Consider the following 22,350-nt stretch of genomic DNA (forward strand, 5'->3'; position numbering starts at 1 on the left):
ATCCAGGATTTGTGCTTATGCTAGAAATTATTATTATTACTGTGATTATATTTGTGTTCTCTCTGTTCAGGTCCTGGGATGGATGTATCTTCCAGTCAGCTGCCTCATAGAAAACCTCGAAGCCATACTACCATCAAACCTCTTACATCAGCTCTCCAGGATCTAATCTCTGCTCGACCACACTGGAACCTCACCTCACCTCACCAAACATCAAACATCATCGTGGTCCCTTCAAACCACTTCTTCCTCTCCCAACACTACTATCACCCGCTCTCTCTCTCTCTCTCTCTCTCTCTCTCTCTGTCTCAGTCTCCCTCTCTCTATCAACCTCCACCCCAACCATACCCACCACCACAACTTTGTCACATAAACACACACAACTATGAAACTGTGATGACACCGACCCCCTCCGAAAGTCTCCCCCCCTCTACCGCCTGCACCAACACGCAACACCCAATATCCATCAAGCTGAGCTATACAGTCACCTAAGCTGTAAAGAATAGCAGCCAAATCTCCCTCAAATAACACCGAACTGGTTTGTGTATGTATAAGCCAATGAGGGGCACCTGTATGTGATACCTAAATCTGCTAGAAATAGCAGCCAAGTTTCCTTCAAATCACCCCCTACTCTCTTATCTATGTATATATGTATGAGACAATGTGGGACACCTCTACATAATAGCTAGACCAGTTATAAATAGCAGCCAAATCTCCCTCAAATCACACTCTACTGTCATATCTCTATATATCTGTATGAGCCAATGAAGGACACCTTTACATGATAGTTAAACTTGTTAGAAACAGCAGTCAAATCTCCTTCATATCACACCCTACTGTCTCAACAACAGGAAGAACACATAGGCCAATGCCAATCTTGATATATGATATATGAACGAAAAGCTGGATGGCCATGGCTAGAATTCCTCTGACCATGGTTCTGCTCATTCAGGACTGACCTAGGGCTAAACAAAACTATACCAATTTGTCTTTCTCTTTATTTAACTCTCTCCCACTTTCTCCTCAACAACACAACACCTATTACAAGAGTACCCCTTCCTCCAACAAAACCATCTTACAATGTGATTCCCTCTTGTCCACATGAGGGCTTCATCACTCAAACAGCCCTCTCGCCACCCCCCTCCCACCTGTACTTCAACCTTTCCATCCATCCAATCTACCAGCTCCTTTACCCACCCTCTCCATACCCCTGCAATATGGACTCCTGGCTATTTTGCCATTTGAACTCTTCATCCGACCTTTGCTACTTAAATATAAACATCTTAACTCAACCTGTTGTCTGTGTTTGTTTTGTTTATTCTCCTTGAAGGTACAGTAGATATATATATGAGTGCAGGAGTGGCTGTGTGGTAAGAAGCTTGTTTCCCAACCACTTGGTTCTAAATTCAGTCCCACTGTGTGGCATCTTGGGCAAGTGTCTTCCACTCATTTGTGAGTGGATTTGATAGACGGAAACTGAAAGAAGCTCAATATATATATATATATATATATATAATTATATTTATTTATATATATATATATATTGATTGATTGATTGATTCTAGTTTCAGCTCACGAGCTGTGGCCATGCTGGGGCACCGCCATTTGGTGTTGCTACATGGTTTTACTTTTTAGCAACTACCATTTGGTGCATGAGAGAGTTCGATGCAGCTGCCCTCATCTGCACCTCTTGCCGTGAAGTTGGTTCATCTGGGATACCTGACAAGAAGAGATCCAGTTTCATTTTAAAGACATCTGCATCCACCCCATGCAGGTCTCTTAGGTTCTTTGGGAGGATATTGAAGAGCTGTGGGCCTTGGAAGCCCAGGTTATCACAGTATCTTGTTCTACATCTTGATGGCAAATTTGGAGTCCTTGGCACTATGCAGTGGCGCCCAGTTCTGGCATTTGTGTAACTCTCGATGCCAAAGGAATGTATAAAGGAGTGAAAGGGAGAGAGAGAGAAGCTTAGCGATATATATATAAATGTGTGTGTTTGTGTGTGAATGTGTGTATTTGTGTAAATGTGTGGTGTGTGTGTGTGTGTACGCAGAGATTGTGATCGGTGATAGAAAACAAGAGAATTGGGGTGATATATATATATATATATATATTAAATATATAATATATTATATATATATAAATAATATTATATATATATAATATATATATAATATATATATATATATAATATAAATGTGTGAGTATGTATGTATGTATATATATATATATATATATATAAATATAAATGTGTGAGTATGTATGTATGTATATATATATATATATATATATATATAATATTCAGTAAAAGCAATTAAGATTCAAGTGAGTTCTATTGAATTCACTTAAATGCAGTACTTAACTTAGATGCACCAGAAAACTGTAGGGTATTATATATTTACCTAAATATATATATATATATATTTCTACATACAAAATTTAAAGGGCTGACCACTAAAAATGTACCGTCAACATGCTAGATATAGACGTCAAATCGCTATTTTCCACAAAGAATATGTTCTCAAATATAATGACAGAACATGCTAACGAGATTACAGTTTATCCTTGCGGATAATAATAATCAAAACTGATTCAGTACATGGGTAACTCATTTTTATTTCGTATATTTTCATTTGTCTTGCTTATTTTTAACGCTTTGGTATTGTGCTGAGTTTTTATTGGGACAAGTCCTTCAAGGATCTTCCAGATGTACACTTGCGTCGGAAATTAATTAGCACTTCTCAAATTTCTACATTTTCTTACATTTTCTTAATTTAATTAACTTATTATCAGAAACGAACTCGTTTATAATCAAAAATTTATTAAAACATATCCCAGCACACCACATAATTGTTATTAATCGTGAAATTTAGTCAATATCTTGTTGCTCCTCCTTTGGCAGCAATGACAGCTGCTACGCGGGTCGGCATGCTGTCTATGAGTGCCTGCAGGTACTGTGCAGGGATGGCCCTCCATGCAGCAAGAAGTGCCCCAAACAGCTAGTGTCGGTTCAGGTCAGGTGACTGGCCAGGCCTGTCCATGACTGTCACCCCATGGTCCTTGAAGAAACCGGTTGTGAGCTTGGCTGTGTGGGAAGGCACGTTGTCCTGTTGGAGCACGTACTCCTCGCCACCAAAGAGGTATCCCGTATTATCTCAACGCACTTTGCTGCGTTGATGTTGCCTTCGACGGCATAGAACCGCCCAACACCACTGTAGCTGAACGCCCCTCACACCATCAGACCACCCCCACTATGCTTCATGGTGAGAGCAATGCAGTCTTTGTTGAAGCACTCACCCCTGCGGCGTCGCACATGGACAGGCTTGTCACTGACGAGACTGAATCGCGACTCGTCAGTGAACATCACTGTCCACCACTGCTGCACGGTCCATGTCTTGTGGGCACGGGCCCAGAGCAGCCGCCTCTTCCAGTTTTGGGCTGTAAGGAGCGGCCCTACAGGATTTTAGACCAGCTTCCAGTAATCTGGTCTTGACGGTGGTTGTAGACAACTGCTTCCCTGTCATCTTTTGCATCTCCTCCGCCAGTTGCTGGCTCGTTGCCCTTCGGTTGTACAGCGACTTTCGGATCAGCATCCGGTCCTCCCGCTGGGTCGTCAGCCTCTTCCGTCCCCTACCCTTTTTGTCAGCTGCTGATCCAGTTTCCTCGTATTTCTTAAATAAGCACTGAATTGTGCGCCTGGCTACACCAAGTTTTCTGGCTATTGCAGCCTCCGACAGCTTCCCACGCCACGAGAGAGCCTCGTACCATCTCTCCAAGGTCATGCGAGGTCTTGGGCCTATCTAGGAATGAACGATAAAAACCAGTTATTTTCATTAAAACTATTCATTTGAATAATGTTATGCTATAACAAAACTGCTATGAGTTATTATTCATTAAACAAAAAAGAAAGAAAGCAGAATTTCTCACCTTATTTGATGTATAACAGAAAGTTTTGTGAACCAGAAGTGACGTCATCAAGCAGAGTGTAGGAGAATTTGTGAGGAAAAAAAATCTTGCAAATACACAAATCATTTAACCTACGAGCTGTTCAAAATGTCTTACGCGATGAGAAAACTTAGTACGGTGTGATTTCGGTCCTTGCGAGGCGCTACCTATATCTATTAAACAAAGGAAGATTTGTCTGCATCCGCACTCCAAGTTGTTGTTGCACTGCTATGTCAACATCATTAGGCTGTAGACTCTCAAACTGCTCTGCAAACAAAGTTACGTCATCGTTCTGCGCAACAGTGAACTCACAACAAAGCAATAGTTCGAGATATGGCCACTAGGTGACAGCAAATACCTTGAGTGAAGAGAAAATCAAGGGTGCTAATTAATTTCTGACGGTAGTGTATATTATGGCATATCTTTCTTGCCTACGCTCCAAGGAATAGAGCTTTAATCTCTTGAGTCTTTCCCAGTAGCTTACATTCTGCACAGAGGTTATCTTCTTCGTGTAGCTACGTTGGATCGCCTCAAGTTCTGTGATCAACTTGACACTGGATGGTGACCATAGCTGAGAGCAATAGTCAAAGTGGCTTAGGACAAGTGTCTTCCAGAGGACCATCATGGTTTCTTGTTCTCTTGTTCTAAAGGTTCTAAGAATCCATCCGGCCAGTTGTCTATATTTCATTGCCAATTTAGCAACATGTACACGAAAGGTTGCGTCATCACTCATGTAAATACCCAGGTCACGCACTGATTGTGCCTCTGGGATTGCTATTCCTCTGGGTCCAGTGTATTCATTGGGTATTGCATTTAGTTTTGCATGCTGATAGTATAAAGCTTGAAACTTTTCAGCATTGAACTGCATGCTATTCTTTTCAGCCCACTTGTATATTTTGTCCAGCTCACATTGCAGGCGTTTAGTGTCCTCAGGGTTCTGTATTGCCTGTGAAACTTTTGTATCATCTGCATAACTTGTGATTGTGGCTCTCTGTGTGGCTGAGGGCATGTCTGAGAGGGCCATTATGAACAGTAGTGGTCCCAAAACAGTGCCCTGTGGAACACCGCTCACTGTTTGCGTGTTAAATAGTTACTCCCGCCGTTTACCCGCGCTTGGTTGAATTTCTTCACTTTGACATTCAGAGCACTGGGCAGAAATCACATCGCGTCTGTGCGGCTCGGCCGGCTACGCGATGCTCTGTTTTAATTAGACAGTCGGATTCCCCCGGTCCGTACCAGTTCCGAGTCGACCGTTCGCCGCCGGCCGAACGCCTGTCGCGCGACGACGACCGACCCCTTGCGGAGCCGAGCCGTGCGCGCACGGACGCGACGGCGAGCCCGAAGCCGTGTCGCTCCACGGCGTCCCGTGTGTGGAATCGTTTTGTTCGCGCCCACTACGCCCCGGGCGCCCCGTATGAAACCGAGCCACCGCAACGAACGACGGCCTGCGCACGTGCCGACGCACGAGAAGGCCACGCGCGCGGATCTGGCAGCCGCAACGACGTCCCAGCAACGCGCGCTCTTTCCGGACCGAGAGGTCCGTAGGCGGCGGCACGCGACAGAACGCAGCGCAGCGGAGGGAGAGAACGCGTGCGTAGAAGCCGACCCGCGTTGACCGAAGGCGCGACCGCGCATCGGGGCGAAGCGGGTTGCCCGCCAACGCAGCGACGACCGTCGGAAAAATGGGGCGCACCGGGATGCCGAGTCCGACGCCAACGCTACAGCCCTGTACCGGTCCGCCGCTTCGCGTGAAGACGTGTTCCGGCGCCCGACCGACTCGGTCCTCGGAGCCAATCCTTCTTCCGAAGGTACGGATCCATTTTGCCGACTTCCCTTACCTACATTGGCGCTATCGACAAGAGGCTGTATACCTTGGAGACCTGCTGCGGATGGTGGGTACGGACCGACTCGAGAGCTGCGATTCGTTACGGACCCGGATTTTCCAGGGTCGCCGAGAGCGCACCGGACGCCGCCCGAGACGCGGCGCTCTACAAGTACCATATCCGTATCTCCGGACGAGCCGATTCCACGGACGCGGTCCTTTACGAAGAAGAGAGAACTCTTCCCGGGGCTCCCGGCAACGTCTCCGGGCTCGCTTGCGTTGCCGCTGCTTCGCCGGCCGCCGGCTTCGACGACGGACGCGCTGCTAGGAAGAGCATGCCGCGTTCCCACCGACGGACGGGCACTCTCCGAGTTCGGGTTCGGGAATATTAACCCGATTCCCTTTCGATGCGAGGCCGGCCGCGTAACTTACGTCGAACTATGGGAGTAGTACTTGTTTTCTAACGACGGATCCGGCGCCTTTCGTGGAAGCTTTCGCCCGCTTCTTAGGACCGATTGACCCGTGCTCGACCACCGTTGGCACGGAACCCTTCTCCACTTCGGTCTTCGAAGGTCTCGTTCGAATATTTGCTACTACCACCGAGATCTGCACCCGCGGTCGGCTTCACCCGGGCTCGCGCCCGCGGCTTCCATGCACGCCGCGGCGCCCTCCTACTCGACCGGGCATCGGAAAGTCGCCTCGCCGGCGATCGCGCAACCTGTCGCCCGGCCGGTCCGGCATCGGTCGCTCGCTCCAGCGCCATCCATTTTCGGGGCCGGTCGATTCGGCAGGTAAGTTGTTACACACTCCTGAGCGGATTCCGACTTCCGTGGCCACCATCCTGCAGTCTATATCGACCGACACCCTTTCGGGGATCTAATGGGTGAAGCGTAGGGCACCTTAGCCGGACGTTCGGTTCATCCCACATCACCAGTTCTGCTTACCAAAAGTGGCCCACTTGGCACCGTGCATTCGTCGTCGCATAACGGCGGCCGCCTCCGATCGGGAGAGGAGCGGCCCGTTTCGCCCGTTCCGAGTTCGACAGTAGATCGAGGCCGTCAACGTCCCCGGGGCCTCCAGTCGTTCGCTTTACCGGACGGAATTGCGTGTCATTCTCCCGCTGGCGCCAGCTATCCTGAGGGAAACTTCGGAGGGAACCAGCTACTAGACGGCTCGATTGGTCTTTCGCCCCTACACCCGGTTCCGATGATCGATTTGCACGTCAGAGGCGCTTCGGACTTCCACCAGAGTTTCCTCTGGCTTCGTCCCGACCGGGCGTGGATCGCCATCTTTCGGGTCCCCGGCCGCCTGCTACACCTGAGTCAGAGCGCCGTCTCGCTTTCGCTGTGCCGTCGGAGTTCGCGAAGTGAAAGGCTCCAACGACTCGCAGTCGACTGGGACTCCTCGGTCCGTGTTTCAAGACGGGTCGGGTAGGTTGCCGATGCTCGTCGCTGACCGGCAGCAGCGGGCGGCTTTTCGGGCGGGGTGTACGGCGACCGCAACGCGCGTCGCCCCCTTGCGAGGGTTCCGCGCAGTCGCGGCGCGCGGGCGGCCGCGTCGCTCACGACCTCCGAAGAGGCCGCGCGCGACTCGCTGCGTCGTTCGTGCTAAGGGCGAGGTGCGTTTGCCCGTCTCCGTCGGTTAGCCGTGCCTGCGCTTTACGTGGAGCGACGGGCCCGGTCGAGAAGAGCGCGTGGATCCCACCGACCGCCGCTTGCGCGGCAGCGACGGGGCTCTCGTCTGCGACCTGCGGACGCCGCGCGCCTACCGGCCCGACGGGAAACGAGTCGCGACGACGGATCGGAGGGGAAGTGCGTCCGATGCCGGCGCCCCGGAAATCGAACGCCGACGAGGCGGCAGACCTCCGCCCGCGGAACGAGCGGCCGCCACCGGCGCGTTCGTCGACGACGACGGCGCCTCGGCGGGAAGCAGCGGACTGAGTCGCCTCGCGATCGCGGTGAGCGGTCCTACCCGTTTACCCCTGGGCGGTTTCACGGTCTCTTGAACTCTCTCTCCAAAGTTCTTTTCAACTTTCCCTCGCGGTACTTGTCGGCTATCGGGACTCGTCCCCGTATTTAGCCTTGATGGAGCTTACCACCCGCTTTGACTGCGTTCCCAAGCAACCCGACTCTCGGGCCGATGAACACCGCCGATCGCCGCCGGCTCCGAATGGGCCTGGCACCCGCTCTGGGCAGCCCCGATCGAGGGGACTCCGAACCTAGCCGGGCGAAACGATCGACCGTGTACGACCCTTGCGCCACAGCTCTCGACGACCGTTGCGACCGACGAGATTCGGCGTTGGGCTTCTCCCGGTTCACTCGCCGTTACTTAGGGAATCCCGGTTGGTTTCTTTTCCTCCGCTTAGCGATATGCTTAAGTTCGGCGGGTAATCGCGTCCGAGTCGAGGGCAGCGTGAAAAAAAAGGAAGAGTTCCCCGCTGCAAAAGAGACGGCTGCCGCAGCTTGCTACCGGCGCACCACCGCTGTCGATCGGCACGAACGCTCGCACGAAAGAGATATTCCCACAGAGCGAACGCCGAAAGACGAGACGGCGGCGGCGGCGGCAGCGGCGGCGGCGGCAGCGACGGCGACGGAGGGCGGCGGTTGCTCGGAGGGGAACGTAGAGGAGGACGCGGACGGGACGAGGGGCCTCGCCGTGTCGCCGCCGTTGTCGTTCCTGCTACTGATCATCCTTACTCCTCTGCTTCCGCTCGTCGGCGGGCTCCCTCCTCCGCAACAGCGCTTCGCAACGATGACGGTCTGGCATTACGGGAGACGGACGATCGAGCGGCGGCGGCACGCGCGCGAGATAATGCGGGCCTCGCGGCGAGCGCCGCCCTTTCCTGCGACTCCCGACTCCCCGCCGCAGCCAACGGCCGCGGCGGACTGCGTTTTCGTGTCTTGACCGCCTCTCGACCAGACGGGGCCCCGGGACGATAGGATCCCGGGGCCGCAATGTGCGTTCGAGGTGTCGATGTTCACTGAGTCCTGCAATTCGCATCAGTTCACGCGGATAGCCGCGCTCTTCATCGACGGACGAGCCGAGTGATCCCCCGTCCAGGGTTTCGGTATATTTGCTACTACTACTACATGCTACACGTACAGAAAAAGGAAAGCGGCAGCGGCCCCCGACAGGAGGCCGCCGCCGCGCGACGGAAAAATTAAAATAAAATTCGTAGGCGTCGACAGCGGAACGAAGCGCGCCACTGCCGACGCCAACGGCGAGGTAGGAAGGAAGAGAGAAATGGTCATGGAGCTCGCAAAGCGTGCAAGCCCGCGTCGTCCGAGCGCCATGAGGCGGGGCCGACGGCCGGCAGGTGGTGCGCGGTCGGCAGCAGAGAGTGCGGCGTGTCGGCGGGCTGCCGCGACTGCTACTGCTGCGCTGTTAGAGGGCCGAAACAAGAGCATTCGGTGGTACTCGGGCGAGGGGGCCCGGCCGCGACTTGAAGAAATTGGGCGGATCGCAAGTTTGCGTTTTCGAAAGAAGACGGCGCTAATGATCCTTCCGCAGGTTCACCTACGGAAACCTTGTTACGACTTTTACTTCCTCTAAGCGATCGGGTTCGGTCGTCTTCTCCGGGCCATCAGAGAACGCGCCGACGACGGCGCGGAACGCCGACGACGGCGCGGAACGCCGACGACGGCGCGGAACGCCGACGACGGCGCGGAACGCCGACGACGGCGCGGAATGCCGACGACGGCGCGGAACGCCGCCGCGCGTAAGCGGACTCGTCGGCCAGATCCGAGGACCTCACCGGACCGTTCGATCGGTAGTAGCGACGGGCGGTGTGTACAAAGGGCAGGGACGTGATCGACGCGGGCTGATGACCGCGCCTACCGGGATTCCTCGTTCACGGGGTTGTTCCAGGCCCCGATCCCTATCACGGGAGGTGGTTCAGAGGTTCCCGACCCTCTCGGGCCGGGGGAGACGCGCCCGCTGATACCTCCAGAGTAGCGCGCGTGCAGCCCCGGACATCTAAGGCATCACAGACCTGTTATCGCCCCGCCTCGTGCGGCTTTCTGCCGCCCGTCCCTCTAAGAAGCGCTGCGTTCGCCAACCGACTGGCCCGACGCGACGGCGTGCCGCCGCCGGGCTCGCGCGGGCCGAGCCGACGGGTCACCGCCGCCGCTCCGCACCGACGCCGCAACCACGCCGCGACGGCCCCCGCGAGGGGGACGGCAGCCGACGCGGCCGCGCAGCGCCGGACGCGAAGGAGAGCGGCGGCAACGGCAAGCCCGGGCCGCGCGCGGAGCTACCGACGACGGCTTCGGCTCCGCCGCGCTACCGGAAAAGCACTAATCGACGCGCTAATTAGCAGGCCGGAGTCTCGTTCGTTATCGGAATCAACCAGACGGATCCTCCACCAACTAAGAATGGCCAGCACCCACCACCCACCGAATCGAGAAAGAGCTATCGATCTGTCAATCCTACCGTGTCCGGACCGGGTGAGTTTTCCGTGTTGAGTCAAATTAAGCCGCAGGCTCCACTCCTGGTGGTGCCCTTCCGTCAATTCCTTTAAGTTCTGTTTTGCAACCATACTCCCCCCGGAACCGACTATGGTTTCCCGCGCAGGCTCCCCGCCGGGTCATCGAAGCGAACGCCGGCAGAGCGCCAGTCGGCATCGTTTACGGTCGGAACTACGACGGTATCTGATCGTCTTCGAACCTCCGACTTTCGCTCTTGATCGAGGAAAACGTGCTTGCCACACGCCGTCGCTGCAGTGCGTCTTGCGACGATCCAAGAATTTCACCTCTAACGTCGCAATACGAGTGGCCCGATCGCTCCCTTCGATCATTGCCTCGTCGTGAACGGAGACCGACGGATGACGCGCGGACGAGGCCATTTTCCATCATTCCATGCTTTTCGTATGCAAGCCGGCGGGGCTCGCTCTGAGCACTCTAATTTTTTCACAGTGAACGTACCGGCCGCCTCGGACACTCGGCGAAGAGCACCCTCGGAGGAACCGTGCGGGCCGAAACGACCGGGAGGTGGACGCGCTACTACCGCTAGAACGCGAACGGCGACGACGCCCAATAGCGCACCCGCCTCGTGGCTCCCGCGCGCGCCTGACCGACCCGCACCGTTGAAGGCGCAGGCGTGAAACCGGACGCGACGCGGCGCGGGCGAAGACGAGCGCTGGACGGGGTGCCGAGTCGCGAATAGGGCCGGGAGTGCGAACGGACGACCGAAGCGGACGCGCCAGAAGCGCGCCTGCGACGGCGCCGTCGCCCCGAACGTGCTGGGGCACGTTTTCGAGACCCGAATTCCGACTACGAGCTTTTCAAACGCAACAATTTTAATATACGCTACCGGAGCTGGAATTACCGCGGCTGCTGGCACCAGACTTGCCCTCCGGTCGATTCTCGTTAACGGATTTGAAGTGTACTCATTCCGATCGCGGGGCCTCGACAGAGTCCCGCGTCGTTATTTTTCGTCACTACCTCCCCGTGCCGGGAGTGGGTAATTTGCGCGCCTGCTGTCTTCCTTGGATGTGGCAGCCGTTTCGCATGCTCCCTCTCCGGAATCGAACCCTGATTCCCCGTTACCCGTTGCCACCACGGTCGGCACTGACCGGGCCGTCGACAGTTGATAGGGCGGACTCGCGGGGGACCCGTCGCGCGAAGGCTAGTGCGATACTAGCCCGTGCGATCGTACTGACAGTTATCCAGAGTCACCAAAATCGAAGGGCGTGAAGCCGCCGCACGCCTAAGACCCGCGCGCGGAAGGCGCGGGGCGCGGTGCGACGGCCCGTACGCGTAGGTCTCAGTCTAATATTTGCGCCGCGACCAATGCGGAAGGCCGACCGTATCGTCGCGACCGGGAGGGACGGGCGCGGATGCGCCGCCCCCGAACCGGCCGAGCGGACGCCGGCGGCGAACGACGGCGAAGACGCGACGGCTGCCGAACGCCGTTTTCGAGCCCGACACCCGGGTGCGACGTGCGATCGCGGCTTCGGTTGCATGTATTAGCTCTAGAATTGCCACAGTTATCCACTCTCCTCGCGGTGGAAGAATACGGTCCCGAGGATTAGGTCCGGTTCCTGAGCCATTCGCGGTTTCACCATTCGTTTACGGCATGAACTTACACTTGCATGGCTTAAGCTTTGAGACAAGCATATGACTACTGGCAGGATCAACCAGGTATCACCGACGTACGTTTCGAGAGAACGATGCGCGGCGGCGGCGGAAGCTCGGGAAGCAGCGCCGACGATCGGAAACGAAAACGAGAACGAAAGGAATCGGAGGGGCCGAAAACAGGGGCACGGGCGCTCACGAGTTCGGCCGCCGTTCGTATACGCGCGCGCCTCCTCCCCGAGGAGGAAAAGAGGCGAAAACAACACGAGTCGACGCGCGAAGAAGCGTTCGCGGAGCAAAAGCGGTTTGCGATCCGACTGCCGCACACCGGGGCCGCTGCGGACGGGCTCCGGTGCGGGTCGATTTGAAGTGGGGCCGGTTACGGGCGGAAGAGGAGGAGAAGGCGAAGAAGGCCAGCGACTAGGTCGGCAGACGAGAGGGGCAGCGGCGATTGGCGCGGGCCCGCTGCAGCTTTTAGACTCGCCCGGCGCCCTATGCGTCGGTGGTCGTCGTCGCTTCCTCCACCTGATCCTTTCGAAACGGCTGCGACGAACTGCGTCCGGACTGCGGTCAACGAGCGAATGCCATGACGGTGGTCGCCACGAAAACGACGCGCGCCAAGGCGGGGTGATGCCGGGAAGGGAAAAAAAGCTGCAGAAACGCTACGAGGCAGCGAAACCCGGAGTTGAAGCCACGGTTCTGTCTAGGGAAGAAGGGGACAGACACGGCACCGCTCTCTTTCGGAGACGCCGCGTCGCCTGTGGGGGAACGGGAAGCGACGGCTAGCCCGTCCGCCGCGCCGGCGGCGACGCAACACGAGGTCAGCGGCGTAACCTGACCGGGTCCTCGGCTGCGAAGACGAGGCCGGGGGTCGGAAGAAAAAAAAACGCGGTAACGAGAAGCGGTTCGATTGCGAGAGGACGAACCTGCGGGCGTGAAGAGGCGGGCAGACGCGGGCGTCGAGGGAGCGCGTATGAAAGACGGGCGGTGTGGCGGCGGCGGCAGACATTCGAGGACGCGCCAGCCTTCGCCCGCCTCCGGATGTTCGGAGGCGGGCGAAGGCGGGCGAAGGCGTGCGTCGAAAGGTGCGGGTAGAACGTAGCGTCTGATAGGCGGGCGTGAAGAAGCGGACGTCCAGAGGCGGGCGAAGGCGGATGAAGGCGAGCTTCAAAAGGCGGGCGAAGGCGGGCAAACGCGGGCGTCAACGGGCGGGCGAACGCAGCGTCTGAAAGGCGGGCGGTTCGGCGGCGGAAATTCGAGGACGCGCCGGCCGTGTAGAGTCGATCTTGCACCGGCAAACGGGGAGCTAACCGTCGTCAGAAAAGGAGCTACGAGGACATCCCTCCGAGACGGTAACCTATGCCGATCAACCACAACCCTACATATTAGTCTGGAACCCCTTGGGGTGCGACGGTCACCTAGAGCGTGACTATCCAGCCGGGGCCGATCCGTTTGCTTACGGTCCCAGCACCTCCTTACTCACGGGTCGGACCACGTAGCTGTTTTTACCCGGTGCATATCGCCACGCACACCCGGCGACTGACGGCATCGATCGCGCCTACGTCCACGTGTACGTGGGCGAGAGCGCAAGTTTCGCTTAAGCTCCACTTCAGCCTCGCCGTAGCGCGGCGGAGCTGCGAGCGAAGGCGGTAGAAGGCGGGCGCATGCCCGCCACTATCGGCCGTTGCCTGCACTGGCCGCAGTTTGTCATCTTTCGGAAATTTACGGGACGGACCACGTCGCCGTATCGAACGCCCGCACCTCGCGACATCGGTCGCGGCTACGTCCACGCTTACGTGGGCGAGACCGCCCGCTTAAGTTCGTGCTTTCGATTTCACGCACGGTAGGGCGGCGGAGACGCGGGCGACCGGCGCAGGCCTTCCGCCGCTACCTCGTGCTAGCCGCAGTTTGTCATCTTTCGGTATTTTACGGGACGGACCGCGTCGCCGTATCGACCGCGTGCATCTCGTGAACGCCTTCCGGCATCGGTGGCGGCTACGTCCACGCGTACGTGGACCATACGGCGAGCTTAGGTTCGTTCTTTGGATTTCGGGCACGGTAGCGCGGCGGAGGAACGGGCGACAGGCGCAGGCCTGCCGCCAACGTCCCCGCTGCGCGTGGACTAACGGAGAAAGCGAGGCGGCGCGAAGGCGGCGGCCACCCGCCGGGCTGACGTCGTCTTAGGCTAACGTCTCGGGCATCCTGCCGAACGGTCCCGGAGACATCCACCTGCTGACTGCAAGCCCTCAATATAGTCTTGACCCCCTTGGGGTGCGACGGTCACCTATCCAGTCGGGGCCGATCCGTTTGCTCACGGTCCGAGCACCTTCTCCTACTCACGGGTCGGACCACGTCGCTGTTTTTACCCGGTGCATATCGCCACGCACTCCCGGCGACTGACGGCATCGATCGCGCCTACGTCTACGTGTACGTGGGCGAGAGCGCAAGTTTAGCTTAAGGCGCGCTTCAGCCTCGCAATAGCGCGGCGGAGTCGCGGGCGAAGGCGGGCAGAGGCGCGGGCGAAGGCGGACGCAGGCCCGCCGCTATCGGCCGATACCTGCACTGGCCGCAGTTTGTCATCTTTCGGGAATTTACGGGACGGACCACGTAGCCGTATCGAACGCCTGTACCTCGCAACATCGGTCGCGGCTACGTCCACGCGTACGTGGGCGATACCGCTCGCTTAGTTTCGTGCTCTCGATTTCACGCACGGTAGGGCAGCGGAGACTCGGGCGACCGGCGCAGGCCTGGCGCAGGCCTGCCGCTACCTAGTGCTAGACGCAGTTTGTCATCTTTCGGGATTTTACGGGACGGACCACGTCGCCGTATCGAGCGCGGGTATCTCGTGAACGCCTTCCGGCATCGGTGGCGGCTACGTCCACGTGTACGTGGGCCATACCGCGGGCTTAGGTTCGTTCTTTCGATTTCGGGCACGGTAGGGCGGCGGAGCAACGGGCGACCGGCGCAGGCCTTCCGAACGGTCCCGGAGACATCCACCTGCCGACTGCAAGCCCTCAATATAGTCTTGACCCCCTTGGGGTGCGACGGTCACCTAGAGCGTGACTATCCAGCCGGGGCCGACCCGTAAGCATACGGGTCTGATTCCTTCGACTTACGGGTCGGACCACGTCGCTCCATTTACCCGGTGCGTATCGCCACACGCCCACGGAGACTGACGCCATCGATCGCGCCTACGTCCACGTTGACGTGGGCGAGAGCCTGATGTTCGCTTCAGCCTCACTAGATCGGGCACGGCAGCGCGGCGGAGCTCCGCGCGACTGGCGCAGGCCCGCCAATACCTGCACTGGCCGCAGTTTGTCATCTTTCGGGAATTCACGCGACGGACCACGTCGCCCCATCGACCGCGTGTATCTCGTGACATCCTTGCGGCATAGGTCGTGGCTACGTCCAGGTGCCCGTGGGCGACACCGCGAGCTTAGGTGCGTTCGTTCGATATACCAGGCACGTGAAATCGCCGCTTCGATCGCGTCGATAACACACACTCGTGGTCTTCGTCGTAACTCAGCTCTGCTATCGCTAGACAGTAGTAAATAGGGACAGCGGGAATATCCTCGTCGCCTTCGATCCGTTCACCTTGAGAGAGTCGAAGTTACTCCCGCCGTTTACCCGCGCTCGATACCGAGAACTTCTTCAAGCCCGTACCCTCGGCTCTGCTTTCGCTAGACAGTAGACAGGGACACGCTCCTCGCCTTCGATCCGTTCACGCGGCGCCTCGCCAATCGGACGACGATGCCGAGAACTCGCCGCTTCGACAACCCGCACTCGCGGTGTCCGCCGCGTACTACTCAGACTCTGTCCGTCGCTGCGCGAGACCGGGGCTCGGGCCCGATGCCGACGAGCAACAACTCGTCGGCGGTGCAGGAGGTTACGAACGGCCGGAATGCCGCATGCTGGCGCCACAACCCCGTGTACGCGCGCACTAAGCAGGAGGTGCCGTTTCTTCCACTTCTCACTTAAACGAACCCGCAACGGAGCGCGCGCTGCTAAGCCGATGCGCGCTCGATTCGGCGGCCGAGACGAAGGCGGTTACGGCGACGACTACTACCGCGCGCCGAGTCGATCGCCGCAGACAAGACAAGACACAACGCAACGCAACACTTCGTAACTCCGACTCCCAGCCGCAACACTTTCGCCATCTTTCGCACCTCCTCCTGCACCTGCTTCTCCGCCTCGAAGGGGCGGATCGTGTCATTCGCGAGAAGAGACTCAATAGATCGCAGTGTGGTAGCTGCTCTACTAAGCACGTCACTCCGAACGGCAAGTCGGGTCGTATGCAAGCGATCCCTTTCGTCTCGATCTCTTCAAACTAGTCGGGGCGGGACGACGAGCAGACGACTACGGCGCGAACGCCGCAGTCGCCGCCGCGTCCCCGAATGGCAATTCCGCCGGCGACGCTGCCGCTCGCCGCGCGAACGCGACGGGCGGACGGCGAACGCGACGGGCGGACGGCGAACGCGACGGGCGGACGGCGAACGCGACGGGCGGACGGCGAACGCCGAGCTAAGGCATGCGCCTTGAGGTTGAGACGCTTTTGGAAAACAACTCGGGTCCGGCTACGGTTCCGGCTTAGAGGCGTTCAGCCGTTATCGCTCAGAGGCAGCCTGGCACCACCGCTCTATCGAGCGAGCGCGCAAACCGTTGCTCTGATCCCGCGGTACCTCTCGTACTGGACGGGATAGCCGTAGCCGAGTTGACGTTGCCGACGCCCGCCTAAGGTCGGCCGGAGAAACGCCGGCGGCACGGCCAGGACGGACGACGCGCGAGCGCGCCGCCGCCTCGACCGCACGCCGAGTACCCCGACGCGACTCGGGGCGCCGCGTACGCGCGATGCATCGGTAGGATAAAACTAACCTGTCTCACGACGGTCTAAACCCAGCTCACGTTCCCTGTTAGTGGGTGAACAATCCAACGCTTTGCGAATTCTGCTTCGCAATGATAGGAAGAGCCGACATCGAAGGATAAAAAAGCGACGTCGCTGCGAACGCTTGGCCGCCACAAGCCAGTTATCCCTGTGATAACTTTTCTGACACCTCTCGGCGGACGCATAGCTCGCCGCTGTAATTTGGAAAGGATCGATGGGCCACGCTTTCGCGGTCCGTATTCGTACTGAAAATCGAGATCGAGCGAGCTTTTGCCCTTTTGCTCGACGTGTGGTTTCCGTCCACGCTGGGCTCGCCTTGGGACACCTGCGTTACCGTTTGACAGACGTACCGCCCCAGTCAAACTCCCCGACCGACACTGTTCTCGACTAAGGGTCGCGCATCGGCTGCGCCGGCGCCCGCAAAGGCGCCCGACATGCACCGCGCGCTTCGCACCAGATAATGAACCACCGCTCGGCGACGGCCCGATCCCTTCTCCATCGAGTGAGCGAGGAAACTACGGAAGTGGCGGTTTTTCATCGTCGCAAACGCGCGCGACACCCCGACGTCGAACGCGCTTAGCCGACGGCGCCCACGGCGCACCGACGAGACCGACCGCCGCACGCGAAGCGCGACGGTGCGGACAACGAACAGCACGCCAGCGCGCCGCCGGTGACGGCAGCGCCCGGCGCGGGGCAACGCGAATGCTACCGCCTATGCTACGCCTACCGTGTGCCCTCACAAAACCGGACTAGAGTCAAGCTCAACAGGGTCTTCTTTCCCCGCCGATCCGTCCAAGCCCGTTCCCTTGGCTGTGGTTTCGCTAGACAGTAGATAGGGACAGTGGGAATCTCGTTGATCCGTTCATGCGCGTCACTAATTAGATGACGAGGCATTTGGCTATCTAAGTGAGACTAAATAGTGTCTCCTTCCCTTTATTTAACGTGGGTGGTCCCACACTGTCCAGCCAGGTCCCAGCTTGTGTTAATCTTAAAAGAAAAAAAGTACAAAAAAAAACAAAAATCTACCTAAGTAGTGGGGATCTAAAACTAACAGCGAAGCGGGTGCTTTTTCGATGGGCAGAAGAAGCTGAAAGTCCAATCCGGGTTGTTATTTTAATTTTTCTTATGTTTTAATTTTAAGCTCATATCGAGGCACGGCCCCCAAACCATGCCACCTCCTCAAAAAAAAAAAAAAAAAAAAAAAAAATATTGAGGGGCATCCTACACGCCAGCCTCTCGGTCCTCGAAAAAAAAAAAAAAAAAAGAAATTTTGAGGACTTCATCGAGGGGGTTTTATGTGCAGGATCCGATAGAAACTATCAGGGTCGAGTTAGGTATGTGAGCCATTAGTATTACCTGCAGTGTAAATGGCTCTATACAACTGCAGGAAGCGTTGATATCGGCCCAACGTGGTTGGGCAACACGCTCGGCCTGGCTTGGAGACCCGCTCTTTTGCCCACAAGCCACCATCTTATACGGCCCCTGGCAACCGTGTGTTTCGTAACTTTTCGTTAAGGAATTGGACTTCGCGGCATTTTCCAAGAGTACGTGGAAGAAAATCAAGAGTACAAGAGTAAGGAGTCAAACCCTGCAGACCGTAAGCAAACATCCTCCCTAGCCAACCGAAATCCGCATACCAAGCCAAATACCCTGCAACAGTCCGCGAAGGGCTCAATACTGATGGTTTACCCGTCAGTTTACCCGGCATCCTCGCCGCCCTTCTCGAGTGAGGTACTGGATGCTGGCCAAAAGTGAGTCTACTCCCACATTAACATGTGTGAGCCACAACAATCTGGCGTCAGGAGACAAAGTCGTGAACCACCCAGGGCTCATTATTGACGGTTTACCCGTCAGTTGACTGGCTCCCGTAGTGAGGCCAAAAGTGAGTCCACTCCCACATTAACATGTGTGAGCCACAACAATCTGGCGTCAGGAGACAATGTCGTGAACCACCCAGGGCTCATTATTGACGGTTTACCCGTCAGTTGACTGGCTCCCGTAGTGAGGCCAAAAGTGAGTCCACTCCCACATTAACATGTGTGAGCCACAACAATCTGGCGTCAGGAGACAATGTCGTGAGCCACCCAGGGACAGCAGGGACAGCAACCTTCACGAGGCGCTAACTTTTGGCGAGATAAGAGGCAGGATGGAAGCACCCCATCCCTACCTCGCCCCGTCAGCAGCCCAATCCGGAGAGCGAACCCACCCGTTCTGACCTTGGCCGTCCGTGGGCGCCGCCCCGTGAAATTCTAATATAGAAATAGGGGGCCTTCACACCACACCGATGCCAGGTAGTGGCCGATCCGGATGAGCAGGAGGCCGACAAGCGCAACCACGACCAACCAGCAGGGTATCATCCCACTCTGCACACGATAATCCTCCACACTGCTTGGTCCCCACCAATTAATTGGAACCGCTATGGGGGAAGGACACATTTAGTTAGTCTGCGGACGGGTTGGCGCCCGCAAGGCCAATAACGGCTTGCGTCCCACCCGCAGACGTAAGCTCTTAAACCACGACAAGGTAGTGTCCCTGTGGGTGAATCCTGGCAGTGCATCCATCTCCCGGGTTAAACCCGGCAGATCATAACATACCAGACAAACTTGATGGTGCATCCACCCTCTCACCTCGCTGCCAATGTTCCAATCGGACACTGCAGGTGTATATCCCCCTATACACCACCCACACCGATGTTCCTATAGGACACCGCAGGTGCCCCCAACCGCTGGATCTTTTCTGCCCCCAACGAAACTCGGTGGGGTGGGGACAAATCGTATCAAGACGTGTTATTAGTGTAAGTTCACCCCAAGTGGATGAGCAGTAGGAACACCCACCCATTGCAAGGTTCGTGGGTCATAACCATCAAGCCCCACTTAAGGTGGCTACTACCACCTGACTTCTATCTTTCAGAAAGTCATGAAGCCATTCTCCCAGTTTTCCAACTATGCTATATATATATATAACTAATATATATATAACCAATAGCTAAATTCTTTGGCTGCTATTTCTAAAAGCTCGGTATGTGGTAAAGCAAATTATTTTTTGATGAACCCTAATTATATAAAGTAATGTTTATATGTATATATATATATTTATTTACTCTTTTACTTGTTTCAGTCATTTGACTGCGGCCGGGACTTTTTCTTTTGTAAGCCCAGTACTTATTCTATCGGTCTCTTTTGCCGAACCGCTAAGTAACACGGACATAAACACACCAGCATCGGTTGTCAAGCAATGCTAGGGGGACAAACACAGACACATAAACACACACACGCATATATATATATATATATATATATATATATATATATATATATATATATATAATACGACGGGCTTCTTTCAGTTTCCGTCTACCAAATTCACTCACAAGGCTTTGGTCGGCCTGAGGCTATAATAGAAGACACTTACCCAAGGTGCCACGCAGTAGGACTGAACCCGGAACCATGTGGTTGGTAAACAAGCTACTTACCACACACCCATATATATACATATATATATACATATATATACAATATATATATATATATATATCATACACGTACACAGATACATACTTTCATTCGTACATATTCGAGAAGTTCTTTCAGTCTACGATTACTAAATCCATTCCCAAGTCTTTGGTCAACGGAAGGCGAGAGTGGAAGATACTTTTCCATGATTCCGTGCAGTAGGACTGAACCCACAACCTCCCAGTTGTAAATCCATGGCCGTATTAAGAAGCCACACAACCATGCTTGCGCCAATTTTGTATAATTAATGTAAAATCATAACAATTCTACATATTTAATTAGGAAGTATAAGAAACATGATTATCATAGTTTAAGACGGGATTCTAATCGCTTTATGAAATCATTGGCAGTTGAAGGGAAATCACTCTTCTGGAATAGGAATGATTACTTCCCTTTGTGTTGCTGAATTCATTTTGAAACTTAATTTCGAATTGAAAACTGTTTAACTCAGTTGGCAATAAAGTAAATCAGCAGATGTCGCGTCTTCTGAGTGTTTTTTCGATTGCAATTCCAGTCGTTGATTCACTTCCACTTCTCCGACTCACATTGAAGACCGTCTCATGGGCCGCCGCAACAGACACCTGACAGTTATGGCGAGTGTGTCCGTATGTCATTGGAACCACTCAAACGGTGATCCAGCATCGGTCCGCTCACCGCTGCCATCCGATGATACGAAAAAAACAATCAGTCTCCCGGGCGCCCGTTCATTCGACGAGGTGTAAACCATCGTCTGTTTAGGATCAGCGATTCTGTTCGGAGAGACTTGCTTAAGAGAACAGCTACCACACTGCGGTGTGTTGCGTCTATTCTTGCGGAAGACATGATCCCGCATCGGAGGCGTGGTGTAGCTCGGTGTCAAGAACTTAGTATCATCCGACGACATCGGTGGCGTGAATCACTCGGGAAACGATCAAAACTGAACGGTGCCGGAAAAGATGGCTCTAAGCGCCAGAATATGCATCCTCTTGTTTCATGACGTCAAGATGTCTGTCTGTCGGTCTAAGTCTCTTTCGGAGTTTAAGCAAAGCTGGGGCATCCTCGCCGCCCTTCTCGAGTGAGGTACTGGATGCTGGCTCTATTCATTGAGTCCGTCTGATATATTTGTCTTCTCGTTTGCCAGGATAGAGAGAGAAAGAAAGGAGGAGAGAAAGAATGAAAAAGAGTTTGAAAGAAAAGCGAAGTGATTCTGTAAGAGAGAGAGAGAGAGAGAGAGAGAGAGAGAGAGAGAGAGAGAGAGAGAGAGAGAGAGGCAGTCATGCAGGCAGACAGACAGACAGACATAGGAAGGGAAAGAGAGAAAGAGATTGAGAGAAATGAAGATAGCAAAGAGAGAGAGAGGGGGGGAGGAAGATAGAAAATGAGTAGAGATGGAGTAACAAGGGAGTGGTGTATATGATTAGCATAAAGAGGAGAGTATGAGGCAAGAGGCATAGTGAGAGGATATTATATGAGGCGGAGAGAAAAGAGAGATATTGATACATAGAGAGAGGGAGATACTGACGTGGGAGAGAAAACAAAAGAGGTAGAGGGATATTAGGATATATAAGGTGGTAAAGAGGGAGAGAGTGAGAGAGAAAGGGGGAGAAGGAGAGAGAGGTGACGTATGATTTATATACTTTGTGGGAGAGGGAGTGTATCAGATTAGAGAGAGTAAGAGAAGCAGACAGGAGTTATACAGGAATGTATAAAGGAGTGAAAGGAAGAGAGAGAGAGAGATAAGTAGAGAAGCTTTGCTATATATATATAAATGTGTGTGTTTGAATGTGTTTGTGTGTGAATGTGTGTATTTGTGTAAATGTGTGTGTGTGTTTATGTATGTGTGTGTGTGTACGCAGAGATTGTGATCGGTGATAGAAAACAAGAGAATTGGGGTGATATATATATATATATATATATATATAAATATAAATGTGTGAGTATGTATGTATGTATGTATATATATATATATATATATATATATATATATATTATATATTCAGTAAAAGCAATTAAGATTCAAGTGAGTTCTATTGAATTCACTTAAATGCAGTACTTAACTTAGATGCACCAGAAAACTGTAGGGTATTATATATTTACCTAAATATATATATATATATTTCTACATACAAAATTTAAAGG

The 22,350-nt window shown here is 54.6% G+C and overlaps 1 protein-coding gene, 2 long non-coding RNA genes and 1 other non-coding gene across 4 annotated transcripts in view; 2 read left to right on the plus strand and 2 right to left on the minus strand.

The window, feature by feature from the left end:
- LOC115225075 (suppressor of tumorigenicity 7 protein homolog) overlaps window positions 1-1,294 on the plus strand; it is a 71,655-nt gene extending 70,361 nt beyond the window's left edge. Inside the window, exons 15-16 of the mRNA XM_036513983.1 lie at window positions 71-271; window positions 304-1,294. Coding sequence (XP_036369876.1) covers window positions 71-166 — 96 coding nt within the window. The 3' untranslated portion in view covers window positions 167-271; window positions 304-1,294. The remainder of the gene's footprint in view (window positions 1-70; window positions 272-303) is intronic.
- On the minus strand, window positions 242-15,862 carry LOC118768123. The gene is made up of 3 exons (XR_005003995.1): window positions 15,823-15,862; window positions 10,149-10,764; window positions 242-274 (listed from the first exon to the last, which is right to left on the minus strand). It is a non-coding gene; the product is annotated as an uncharacterized LOC118768123 (long non-coding RNA).
- Window positions 8,670-8,828, minus strand: LOC115225515. The gene has a single exon (XR_003882943.1). It is a non-coding gene; the product is annotated as a 5.8S ribosomal RNA (ribosomal RNA).
- Window positions 15,863-17,412: 1,550 nt separating the features above from the next.
- LOC118768124 lies at window positions 17,413-21,551 on the plus strand. Its single transcript, XR_005003996.1, has 3 exons — window positions 17,413-17,561; window positions 21,070-21,076; window positions 21,516-21,551. It is a non-coding gene; the product is annotated as an uncharacterized LOC118768124 (long non-coding RNA).
- Window positions 21,552-22,350: the final 799 nt, after the last annotated feature.

The sequence above is a fragment of the Octopus sinensis genome, linkage group LG27 (assembly GCF_006345805.1).
Source record: "Octopus sinensis linkage group LG27, ASM634580v1, whole genome shotgun sequence".
NCBI classification, from domain to species: domain Eukaryota; kingdom Metazoa; phylum Mollusca; class Cephalopoda; order Octopoda; family Octopodidae; genus Octopus; species Octopus sinensis.